General features: G+C 32.2%; 1 protein-coding gene across 1 annotated transcript in view; it reads right to left on the bottom strand.

The window, feature by feature from the left end:
* Positions 1 to 14012, bottom strand: part of Cbp80 (Nuclear cap-binding protein subunit 1) — a 35384-nt gene that overhangs the window by 12150 nt on the left and 9222 nt on the right. The window contains exons 3-8 of the mRNA XM_067283353.1: positions 6882 to 6982; positions 4482 to 4566; positions 2115 to 2186; positions 1574 to 1681; positions 1274 to 1321; positions 1131 to 1204 (exon numbers count right to left, since the gene is read on the bottom strand). Coding sequence (XP_067139454.1) covers positions 1131 to 1204; positions 1274 to 1321; positions 1574 to 1681; positions 2115 to 2186; positions 4482 to 4566; positions 6882 to 6982 — 488 coding nt within the window. The remainder of the gene's footprint in view (positions 1 to 1130; positions 1205 to 1273; positions 1322 to 1573; positions 1682 to 2114; positions 2187 to 4481; positions 4567 to 6881; positions 6983 to 14012) is intronic.

Below are 14012 nucleotides of genomic sequence, written 5' to 3'. Positions count from 1 at the left end.
AGACGTGCAAATGTTTACACATTGTTGTCGGTTAGCTATTGACAGTTCATGTGGTATCCATTTTCCTAGCTTTGAAACTTTTCCAATTTGTTGTAGGTGTCTATGAACAGTTCCGTGGGATGAATTTAAACGTTCCATAATTTCATATACTGTTAAAGATGGTTCTGCTTCAACTAGTGCAGAGAGAGCATCATCATCAAAGTCAACAGGTCTTCAGGTACGAGCCTTATCCTCCACACTAAAATCATTGTTTCTAAATCTTTCAAACCACTTCTGCGTAGTCCTTGCACTAATTACAATTTGATTATGTACAGTATTTATTTTTTTGGCTGCATTTGTAGCATTCTCACCACTTAAAAATAAAAAGTATAAAATATGTCTTTTATATTCATCCCTTACTTCCATTTTAACCAAAATAAACAACTGAAATGTTCACAATTCTGAACAGTATTATATGAATGAGATCCAATTTAACACTTCAGTGTAAAAATTATCACATTAGACTGACATTTTTAACAGCAAAACAAGATTTTTCTCAAGGTCATAAAAATGAGCATGGACTTATGGACTGACCTAGTAGATTTACCTTAATGCAAAAGTATATTCTTTTCCATTGATGGCAAATCTGTGGCCTGTGATCTGATTTCAAAGTACCTGTATTGAAATCAGATTAAAACATTTTGATAGATTTAAACACTGCATATGTAATGTGAAAGAAGGGTCCTAAAGCTGTCATGAAAAGACTTAAAGGGCACTAATTATAAACCTCAAAAGAATCATCAATGATAGATGATTTTCCATTAAATGAAATATTTGTTTGTTATAATCACATTATTTTTTCATTTATAGAAGATTTATTTAACTTTTTACTATCTATTAGAAATATAATGATCAAATAAAATTTACAAGATTTATTATTATTTTTTTTAATTATTCAAATTATTTATTTGAGCTGCGATTTGGAATAACTTAATTTCACATTCAATTTGATCCACCTTCTAAAAAGGTGGACCAAAAGCTTTACCATTGCTGTTCTATTCTATATTTTTAGAATAGCTTGTCACAATTAGAAATGTATAAACCACACAGTTTAAAGAAAAATTAAATAATAAATTTAATTATAGTTACACCTTATATAGTTTTCCACTGTTCGTAATAAGTGATCCAATTCTTGATCCTTCTTTTCATATAATTCTCTACCAACCTAAATAAAAAAATTACCTATTTCCATCCATTAAAAAAAAGTATTTGCATATAACAATGTAATACTCACCCATGGTAAAACACTGAGAACAGCATAAACATACCAATCTGATCTCACCTATTAGATAAGAATATGTATTACTATAATTATTTTATTTTCATACTTATATCAATTTGTAACTGAATAATTAAAAAATATACATATTTTTAAGATTGATTCTATTAAAAGAATAAACTGAATCCAATAGGCAATTTTATATATTTACATCATACTTAAAAAGTTAAAAAATTAATACAAGAAATATGAATAAATTATTAAATTTATGAACAAAATTTTAAATTAAACATACAATAAAATATTATATCTTACTTGAGGTATATTAGTTTCTAAAGTCACTTCAATCAAACTTGAAAGAAGATTAAGAAGAGATCCAGCAGATATTACGTAACAATTTACTAAATCAGCTAAGAACCTTAACTAGAAATATATGTAAATATTGTCAAAATTATTATTACAGTAGAGCATCGATTATCCGACTTAATTGGGGACTGGGGTTGGTCGGATAACTGAAAAGTCGGATAACCGAAAAGTATGAAAAAATACATTATTAGTATAGTGTATTGGGCCTGGTTTAAATACTAGCCTCCCTTTCATGGTTGAGCCAGTGTTGCCAGCTAAAACATGCAAAAATTTAACAAAAATATTATTAAAGTAGCCAAGACATAGCCAAATATTGTAGCGCCACATCACTAGCGGACATTTGAATTTGCCGACTAGAACGCGGTCGGTTAACCGATAAGTCGGTTAATCAGGGGTCGGATAATCGATGCTCTACTGTATTATTATTATATAATTAAAAAAATTATCATTATATAAAAACTTTAAACTTTATAAAAATTTTAAAACTTACAGTAATTCTTGCTTCATCAAACTGACAAGATTTAATTTTATCTTTAAAACTTTTCATTAGAGTTTCAACACACTAGAAAATATAAAACACACATATAATTTATATCTGTTAATTAAAACAAAGATTACATTTTTATAAATTATCTTATTATTTGAACTTTGCAAATTATAAAAATTTGATAATTAAAATACTATTTTAATTATCAAATTTTTATAGATTTAATTTTTTAAATTCTAGTAAGAATATCAAAGAAATCCATATATTATAACTAGAACTAGGATATCTAGCCATAAAAATAAGTTATCACTCATATAATGCATATAAGTTATAACTTATGACTTTTACTTATAACTTAATGTAATTGAAACAGAAAACTAATATTAATTCAAGAATTTAATGTTGATTTTCTGTAATAATAAAAACAGTCTATTCAACACATCTAGCATCAATGTGCTAGAATGTATTATAATGGAGATTATTTTCATATTAGGGACATCAATAATTTACATGTACCTCTATAAGTAATCAGTTGCTTAATTATGGAGATACAATATACAGTAAAAATTATAAACACACATACTTTTAATTTAAAAAATAAGCCAAAAAGGTAAGTAAATTCAACCTAGTCAATGCAAAATATCAAAGAATTTCTTATGTTGCATCTTAACGTATAAATTCAGCTCTATTTAAAAAGGTGTTCTTTGCTTGTATATTATTCAACATTTCATTTTCATTCTGTTGTTATGATTTCAATTTTTAAACAAATATGGAACAAACTTCTTCCTGAGTCTTTAAAATGGCATACAATTGGAAGTACTGAAGCAGGATACTCACAAGCAAAGGTTGCTAGATGGTTGTATATTAGCCATTTTGATTTTTTCAAACCATGGAATCATTTTCTAGAGACTGAGTCAGTATCCAGAAGATCATATACTAGTTGTTCAAGGACAACAACAACAAAAGTCAGATATCTTCACCTAACAGCCTGGAAGCATAGACAACACTGCCTTAGCTGCAATCCGACCTCAGCAGAATTACTACAGGTACTGTGGTGTCAATATCTACCATTAATTGAAGGCTTCACAGAGGTAGTCTCTATGAATCAGTGGTATTGTGTCCATCATTTCATGCTATAGACAGGAATATCTAAACTGGTGCAAGTTTCATGTCAACTGTACCTAGGTACAATGGGATACTGTTCTCTTTACAGATAAGTCTGGGTTTGTTCTTCAGAGTGATTCTAGACAGTCTCTGATCTAGAAAGAAAGAAGTACCTGCTATCATCCCTCAAATATCCTTGAAAGGGATAACCCATGTGGAGTGGTCAGAACATTCTCCCAATTTCAATCCTACAGAGCATATTTAGGATGCTCTAGGGAGATGTTTCATCTCTTTAATCTTCTCTTGAAAACCTTCGGACTCCAACTGGTCCTAGACAAAAATGGCAAAATATTCCTGTTGTTTTAATCAATTGCTTCACAAATGACACAAAACAGCACTGTATTGCAGTGAAAGGTAATCACATTTCATATTACACTAAAGTTTTATATTCAAAATTGATGACTTTTTTCACATATAAATATCATTGCTTATTATTTGCACTTATGGTTGCATTAAAATTGGAATTTTCAATAACTCATTCCAATATGCTACTTTCTGTCAAATTTTATACATATTAAATATCTAATTATGGATTTTATGAATAACTTATCGCTTATTCAATTTATATTGCAAGACAGTATAGACAGCATTATGTAGCTATCTAGATAATTTGAATTCTGCATGACAGCATGATAGCAATAGGAAGACAATATTCATATATTAATTACTTTTTCCAATTCAACATTTAAACTGAATTAATGAAATACTGAACTAATGCTTTTCAAAAATTGTATACAGACAAATCCTATTAATGCATTATCCAAAGCATGCATTGATGTCATACAAAGTTGAAGGGACTTCAACTTTAATGCATATTTTGGATAATGCATTAACAGGATTCGACCGTATTATCTGGATTCATACAGAATGTAACAATTTTAGAATAGTGTATTTGAATTCTAATAAATATAGCAATTCTTACAATCATTATCAAACTGAACAAATGAAGCAATGAACACAGAAAATTCTTAAATAACTTAAAGCACAATACACTCAAACCTGTTTTTGTGCAGTCTTTTTTTGTGCGATTTGTTTTCTGCAATTTTTTTTGTGCAGTATACCAATTTGATTGAAATTCATATACCGCACAATAAAAGCCCACACAAAAACAGTGTACACATATAACTCAAATCTTTGCTATTTTTTCTCAATAAAAACTTTACACATCATAAATTATTTTATATAAATTTATAATCTGATACATACCTCACCACCAAAATTATAATTTCTAGCATTAAGCAAACCAACCAATGTAGTGTAAATTGTGGCTTTTGCTGGCATTTTTACAACACTGAAAAATTTAAAGAATTATTGTAGTAAACTTATAATTTATGTTTAATAAGTAATAATTATAATTTAAATTTGAGTATTAATAGACACTCAAAAATGCCATCAATTAATAAATAATAATAATATACAAATCTATATATTATTTTTATTAAATTTTGACTTCCAGGAGGTAAAAAAAAACTATAAAATGTAAGTCTTAATTTTTTTTATAAAACAGTTATACCTTTGTTTAAATTCATTTTATTTAAATAAAATGAATTCAAACAAAAGTATAACTGTTAGTGAAATCTGGAAACCACTACTTCATAACAGATATAGTCCATTGGAGATCCCTTTCTCCATCCATTTATGTTCTGTTTATGTTATCTGATTATCCATTGTGTTGTAATATTGTCAATTTTGTTGATACTCACATAATGTAATTTGTATCTTTTATAATGGTTTTGAGGGCTTTTAATATCAACATTTTTGAAAAAAGTTTTTAAACCCATTTTTTTAAATTCAGTTTACTTATTTTTGGGCTGCAGTTTAAAAAAATTGTAGATCTTAAATTTCCTCTGTTGTCCATTCAGCCCTCTTTTCTTAACTTCAAGAACAGACTTAGATAGATAAAAGATGAGACCAGATATGGGAATCTTAGGGGCAGGAGGCCCCAATTAACCATATAAGAACTTCTGATGCAAACTGGAAGTTATGTTATTTCAAACTCCCTTGAAAGATGTTATAGATGAAAGGCACAACTCTATTGTTAAAGGAAAAGTATGATGTACAAGTGCAAGACACTACTAATTTGAGGCAGAGAGCACATATTTAAAATTAAATAAATTAAAAATTGCAGCATAGCATTGTGATGATGTCACAATAAATAATTAATTGCTCCTTTTATTTAAATTTGTTTAAAAAAATTTTTTAAACTTATTTATTTATCTAGTTTAATTTTATTTTATACTGTTTATTTTATAAAGATTTTTATTATATATCCAGTTTAACTGCCCAAAATCTATTTATGTTAAATAATCGAATAATGTAAGTAAAAAATTTTTGTAAATGATTTATGTAAACTGTATGTGTGATGTAATTTAAAACTATTACTTATTTTAATAAGATCTTTTAAAAAAAAGGAGCGAAGAGGGGCATCAGAACCCAAAATGCATTTCCAAATACAGCAATAAAGCCTATATCAATTAAAGTGTTTCCTGTGAAATTTAAATTAATAAAAAGGCCAAAATTAAATTTTTTTCCTTTTCCATGGTCAATAAAGATTAGTTTTGAAAATGCATAACTGAACATTGAATCAGCATTGAAAATTAAAATACTTTTAGTATTAAACAAGATTTAACCCTGAGAATTATACCATATTTTTGCAAATGATGGGCATGCTGGTCTATCCAGGGGAGACCATGAAATCAGATACTTCTGTATGGTAAAAACCAGCATGTCTGCTTATCCCCCGGATTGCTGGCATGCTGGTTTAAGTGAGACCTACACATCCTTCTCTAGAGAATGCATTACAAAAAAATGAAGGAATTTTATTCTAAAGCTGTGAAACTGTCAGCATTACATCAAAAGCAACAATAATGTTTAATTTCTTCATTTTGTCTTCTTTCTAACAACATAAAATACTCTTGGAATTCTGAGTGCTTTTTTTTGTGTGTAATTTATTGTTATTTGATTCAAAAACTCAAAAATAAACATATTAAATTTAAAAAATTAGCTGTAAATTATCTTAGCTTACACCAATTAACATCTGTTTTGTGTGAAATTTGAGAGGAAGATGTTATTTTTAAGGGGGGGGCAGATGGTCAGTGTTGTCCACACTGACTAACTATTACTACAATTAATGCCAATAAGTTGTTAATTGTTTTATTGTCTTGTAAAGGAAAACTCTTTTCCTGATTTTAAGTCAGTCAAATTACAATGTTATTGTACTCAAAAGAATGTTTTCTTTAATGTTTAATTAACAACTAATTTTGTTAATCTGATTAATTTTATATTTTAGTCACAATTTAACCTGCATGCTGGTCTCCCCTTTATATGCCACATGCCAATATTAAAATATCAAAACTTAAGAGAATATTTATTCTAAATTTTCAGACACTCAGGATTTCATTTAAAACATATTTAGATATAAAAAGTTCTATTTTAGCATAAAATTCAGTTATGCTTATTAAAGTATTAAAAACAAGTTATATTTTAAAATTAACAACTAAATTTCTTGAAAAATTAGAATAATTTTGAATATCTAGAAAAAATTCAGAATTATTCAATGCTTGTTTTATTTATGGCTGATATTTATATGACCAAAAAAAAAATTACCATTCACAAAGTATCCTTAAAATTTTATTTTTATAACTAGGTAAATCTGCTTCTAGAACACCAGCAAGGCCTTCCAAATTACTCTCCAATGATGATGTACTCTGAAAAAGAAACATATTTTAAAACAAATTACACAAATACTGTATAGTTGACTACATATAACATATACTATATACTATAGTATAATACAAATGAACTTATAGAAAAACAAAATGTAAAGTAATTGTCACAACATGTAAATACAGAATGATTACAAAAGATCTTTCCAATTAAGATGGCATTGTCTGTTGATCTTTACTGGACTATAAAAATATGAAAGTACTTGCAGTTTTGCAAAAGAAAAAAAAAAAAAAAATTTAATGCAGAATGAGACACTGGTACAAAAAAATGGCCATTACTAGGATACTCATCTTCAAATTTAGAAATTATTAATTTTTTTTACTACAAAAATACAGTGGTGCTTGAGGCACCAACTGTATTTTTATTTGAAATTATTGAACTGTATTATTGAAATATTACTTCAATGTGAGCCGGGATGGCTCACATTGAAGTAATATTTCAATAAACAATGCTAAGCATAAATTTAAATTTAACAATTACAACAGAAAATGGCATGTGTAGGTCACCAAGATGAACCACATTTTCTTTCTAGATAGACGGTAACAGGCACAATTTGGTTATGCTTCTCTTAAAACACCTTGAGAGGTTTTTACCAGAATCATTCTCATCTTCATGTCAGATCCTTTGATCACTTCTTGTACTTGGCCTATTGACCGACTACTGAGTGGGAGATTTTCCTCCTTTAAGAGGACTTTTGATTTATTTATTTAATTTAATTATTTTTTTATTTTATTTATTTAACGTATATTCATACATTCCCTGTTCTGCCAGAGGCACTACCAGGGAGATAGTGTACAATTTAAATGTAAAGCAATTGTGATATTGTAGATTACATGCAGCAATAAGAGTGGTCCTTTAAAAGGACTATTGAGCTTGGTGTTATACTGTCTTTCTCAAATTGCCACTAATGTCAGGCCTGTCAGTTGTTTAAGTAGTCCAATTTTCACTTACGCCATATAACTTGAACAAATTTAGTTAATGTGAAATGAGACACTGGGTACAAAAAATGGCCATTACTAGGCTACTCTCGTCTCCAAATATAAAAATTATTTTTTTTTTTTATTACAATATGCCTTTAGTTTAAGCAATATGCCTGTTGGCACTCAAGGCACCAACAGGCATATTGCTTATAAACTAAAGTATGTAGAATCACTGTTTGTGGATCATAGAATACAGAAACTCAAAAAAAAATTTTTATCAGCAATTTGATGTGTTCTATGTAATCACACATGATAATAAGCTTTATAGACTATTCTTCCTCTCTGAAAACATCATCATAAGACAGTTATCTGGTCACACTAAGCTTTGGCTAATGCCTCAACTGCAGAAAATAGAAAATAGGTCTGATAGTCTACTTCAGCAAGATGGAGCATCTCCACATTATCACTAAGATCTGACAGCATTTCTCATTAAAACATCCCAGATAGATGGACTGATAGCTTGGCCTCCTTGAAAAGGGGATTGATAGCTTGGTTCCTTGCTTGCTAAATCTAACTTTCATGGACTTTTTCCTATGAAGCCCGTTAAAGACAATGTTTACATTCCACCATTGCTAAAGACAATAACAAAACAGAAGAGAAGAATCACAGCAATCTTTGGTAATGTCACCAAGGATATGCTACATAATGTATGCACAAGGTAGAGTTATCATTTAAACTGGGTACACAACAGCTGGGCAACTCACAATGGGGATACTCAAGTGGACAATGGTTAACTGGGCAACAGAAACTTAAAAACTTTTGCATGCTTAGCAAGCCTATGATTTGGCAAAGATATAGTTTTTCAATGTTTACAAAAAAATATAAATAGTTAAGGATGGTAATTTTACAGATGGTAATATGATAATAAGGATGGTAATGTGGACAAAATACAAATCTTTTTTATTGTTTTCTTTATTTAATGAAGAAAACAATAAAAAAGATTTGTATTTTGTCTATTATTGATATATTATTTTGTCACCCAGATGACTATTACCCACTCACCTTCACCCAGTTGATGATGCCCCTTTAAACTTGGGGTTCCCAAACTTTTGGCTGTTGACCCCTTCAAGGAGTCTGACCTTTTATCTACCATTCTTTTTTATAACACAGATATTAATGATAATAATAAAAAAATAAATAAATCGGATGAGTCAGTATTAATACACGTATCATTTTCATGAAAAAGATCTGTTTACATCTTGTTGAACTATCACATATATAGCCTACTGGACTAACTTTAATTAACTGTTTTCAATTGACCCCTGAAAATGCTTTAAAAATTGGGATCAAACTATACTTGATAAAAAAGATCACACCTTTATGTATATTGTACACATTGGTGATATCCAAAATAGTTAACAAAGGGTTCGCTAGCAGAAAATTTTTCCATGACAATCACCGACAAACAAAATGGAAGTTTTGGCTAGAAATAAATACAATACCTTTTCTTGCGATATATCTAATAATCAGTGGTGTATTTGGAACGTAAGGGGCCCTGGGCGAAGACCAGGTAACAATAGTCACTGCTGATAATAGACAGATGTCATCATCTCTCTTGAAATACAATATCCTTTTTATTTCGCTATCCATACCCCAACACGTCTTCCACAGCCATCTTGTATTATCTCACGCGCCTGGGATTGTGGGATCTCTCTTATGACTGGATCTAGTTTTAAGAACTCTCTTGAATCGATTAAACCTCGTGATTAAACCTCGTTTCGGTCGAGAGAGATTGCACCAAGACATAGTCCCTGACCTTGCTCACAATCTAGATTGAAATGCTCGGTGCAAACGAGGTATAAGGCTCTAGTTTAGTAGTATTACAGAGTATAATACGTATATTTTAATATATTAAAAAAAAAAAAAAAAAAAACAAAACTACTGAGAAATGTTTCGTGTGTTTAACAATATTCAGAAAACTGAAAATTTTAACAACGGGTTCAGGCCGAACCTGCTGAATATCACCACTGATTGTACATATTTCTTAGATAGTTCAGGGTCGTGCTGCATAGCACCAAAATCGTTACTTAGTGATATTTTTATTGAAGTGGCAATAAAAATATAATACTAACAATAAATCCTTAGTCCACTTATTTTGACATTCAGCATGAAACTGAATCACAAAGCATACTTCATAAAAAACAATAGAATGTCTAGCTCCTATGCAATGGGAGTCCTGTGCACTACAAACCTAGATTAGAGGATGTCACATGACAAGTTCAAGTGGAAAAGCAGGAAGTGAGATTGAGAACTGAAACCAGTTTTTGCAATGCCACCAGCATTTCCAGATTGAGTTTTTTTTATCGACTGACAGAAAATTTGGGAAATTTTTTGGGGTAACTTTTTTCCACTTTGATCTTTTTTGGTAGACTAAAACAAAAATTTTAACATGAAAGAACATATGAAACACCATTTAAGCAATGTGATCAAATGTGTTATTTGAAATTATTCAAAAATGATTCCTATTACTAACATGACATGACAGCTTAACATGTCATTTTTGCTTTCCAGACAGCAAATAGATAAGGCTACCAGCACCTGCATTAATTAGTAAGTAAAACTGGTGGTGATAAATAATTTAAAATGGAAAAACAAATTTGAAACTGACACTAAAAAATGGCACCTGTTACCGGTGTGATTTGCATAAAAAATCTTTCCACAAACGTTTTCGAGCTTTTAAAATAGCTCTTCTTCAGGTAGAGAAAATTCCGACGAAACACTTCGAAAAAGGAACGTAAACATTTAAATAAAAAACTGAATCTAAAAATAGAACGCAGATGTTTAAACAAAAATATGGAACTCGCGTAACGAACATTAAGGTGGTCATGCGCATTCGTGTGCTGATGTTGGTATTTATAGATCGTTGTTTATGAGGGCCTGCCATGCTATAGAAAGATTAATCTCATCCTTCCAATTTATACATGTGGTCCGATGGTTAGCCTTACAGATGGATATAGCCTCCCGCCATTTTAGTTGCTCCAGGTGGGGCGTAGCGTCGATGATGTCGGCTTTGTCGAACTCCGGTTCTATGTCCCGAGTAGGTTGTGAATGGCTTTCTCCAATTTTCTTGTGGAAGCTCTGATTTTATCGACTATTGGACGTAATTGTTGGCCCATTTTGTGCGTTTTGGCAAACGCAAAAAGTCTTGGTGTGTCCGGGGAATCGACTATTATGTTGCCCAATGCCAGGCGTTTTGCCAATTTGGAGTTTGCAAATCTCTTAACTTTATTTTGCATTTTGTCTACCACGTTCTCATTCTCCTTTTCGCATTGGGTGATATTGATGTATTCCTTTAAGCCTTGATGGTAGGTGCTGTGTCTCATGAGGACTAGTGTTTTAGATTTATCCGCCCTGGTGAGAATGATCCCGTTACGTTGCATCCACTCGCTCGTGCGTCGAAGTTTATTTCTCAGCTCGGTGACCTCAGGTTGTTCTTTAGATTTCTTCATTCTTAGTGTGGCTAACCATCTGTAGTACTCTTTTTGTGTATCTGGTAGGCTTTTTACTAGGAGTTCCAAATCTGGAATGAGGTCCTTATATCCGCTTATAGGAGGCGGAGGTGCAAAGGTCGAACCATGCTTTAATACATCCATGACAAACTTAGGAGGTTTAACATTGTCCCATATGACGAACGGGAACGTAGGGTGTTGTCGTCTTTCTGGTACTTGGAATCTTAGTATCCAGTTCAGTTTCTTATGGTAGCGTCTTTTAAGGTTGGCACTTAGACGCTCTTGGATGGGAATTAGCCTAGTATTCTCTCTTACCAATACGTCAGGGCCCATAATGAATAGCGAGTTTTCGGTCTCTATTAGCTCTTTGAGTCTTGAGAAAATCTGTTTTCTGGTAGCTCGAATAGCCCTGTTGAGACATAATAGCCTCGCCTTCTTAAGTATAATAGCCTCACCTACTTTCTCCCCACCTCAAGGGCTACCCATATACCATTGATAACCCAGTTGAGCTCATCCACCTCCTTCGGGCTGTATCTTCGACGCCGCAGTATATTACCATACTAGATTTTAAATCTATGTACCCATCGGTGGAGCTCCCTCCAGCCTTTTGCTCCCTTAGGGACCTTTTGCTTAATTTGACTCAAGAACAAGCATTACACCACCAAGTCATTGAATTAGCCCATCTGATCTGTTACAATTCTATCTTTGCGTTCGACAGAGAAGTCTACAAACAAAAAAGAGGAGTCCCCATGGGTAGCCCAGTATCCGGGGACCTATGCGAAATGGTCGTTAGGCAACTAGAACAAAAAATACTTCCGCTGTTCCTCCCGAACATCTTACTCTATAAGAGGTATGTGGACGACATCCTCATCATGTGGAAGACAATACCTGACATCTCAAATTTCGTACAAACCGTTAACGATAATCCCTACGGCCTAACGCTGGAAATGGAACAATCTAGCAATACTGAGGTCCATTTTTTGGATATAAACATTAAAGTAGAAGGATCCGCCATCGTCACATCGGTATACCGTAAACCTTACGCCGACCCTATATACATACCGGTGGGTTCATCTGACCCATTCACCTACAGCTGCAGCATTTAATACTTTGATTAAAAGGGCATTTTCCCACTCGTCCACCACGCAAGCCCTCAACACCGAATTGAATTATATCAAGAAGATAGCAGCCAAGCACGGTTACCATGGTCTAACACACCGTCTAATTGAGCGACTTCAACGCTCACAATACGCACCCACTACGCACACGAAGACCAACACTGGCCAAGATGAACGTACACGCCTCCCAGTCACCTTTAACCCATATGTTAAAACGATATACGCTGAGATCGCTGGAAAACAACAATTACAAATAGCCTATAGAAGATGCCCGACAATCTACGACATCCTCAGAAATGGAAAAGGCAGTCCAGTTCGTGGCAGGCTTCCTGGTGTGTACTCTATCCTGCTGAAAGATAACAGATGTAACGAGAGCCTTGTATATATCGGCTCAACCAAGCGATCTTTAAATACCAGGGTGCAAGAACATCAAGCGGACCTTCGGCACGGGCGGTACACCACGGCCCTAACCACCTTTGCATCTGATCCCGACATAGAACCGGAGTTCGACAAAGCCGACATCATCGACGCTACGCCCCACCTGGAGCAACTAAAATGGCGGGAGGCTATATCCATCTGTAAGGCTAACCATCGGACCACATGTATAAATCGGAAGGATGAGATTAATCTTTCTATAGCATGGCAGGCCCTCATAAACAACGATCTATAAATACCAACATCAGCACACGAATGCGCATGACCACCTTAATGTTCGTTACGCGAGTTCCATATTTTTGTTTAAACATCTGCGTTCTATTTTTAGATTCAGTTTTTTATTTAAATGTTTACGTTCCTTTTTCGAAGTGTTTCGTCGGAATTTTCTCTACCTGAAGAAGAGCTATTTTAAAAGCTCGAAAACGTTTGTGGAAAGAAGATTTTTCACGCAAATCACACCGGTAACAGGTGCCATTTTTTAGTATTTCATCCCCGGTGTCAGAGTGAAGTGTAATTTTATTGAAACTGACAAAATGGTTGGTGATATTTTCAAGTTTTCCAGAGCAACCCCTGTAGTTTATCAGCCAGACATCCAGAAAAATCATCCAAGTAGGTGCCTGATGAAAAAGACTTGGGGAGAATACTGTATATTAATGTATTAATGTAAGTCAACCCAAAGTATCTGTTTATCTAAAGATTCTGAGTTTCCATTGTAAAAAAAATAGTTTAAAAAATGTAGAACAAAAACATATTTAAAAAATGTACAAATATAAAAACATTGAAATTGAAGACTTATACAAAAAACTTTTGAAGTCTTCTAAACATCCTTTCAGAATCACTGGAACATAATCAACATTGGTGGAGTTGACTTCCTTTATAGGTTCTTCCACACTATAGTTATGTAAATTGTTTAAAAGTTCAAGATTCTAGTTTAGACTTCATCAATCACATAAGTTGACCCCCAAAATATAAAGTCCTGTAGAATACCAGTCAGTATTACTTTTATATATATTGATTAAATGACAAAAA

The sequence above is a fragment of the Centruroides vittatus genome, unplaced genomic scaffold, assembly GCF_030686945.1.
Source record: "Centruroides vittatus isolate TY-2023 unplaced genomic scaffold, ASM3068694v2 contig_983, whole genome shotgun sequence".
In the NCBI taxonomy this organism is placed as follows: domain Eukaryota; kingdom Metazoa; phylum Arthropoda; class Arachnida; order Scorpiones; family Buthidae; genus Centruroides; species Centruroides vittatus.
This window is presented reverse-complemented; position numbering and strand designations above follow the sequence as displayed.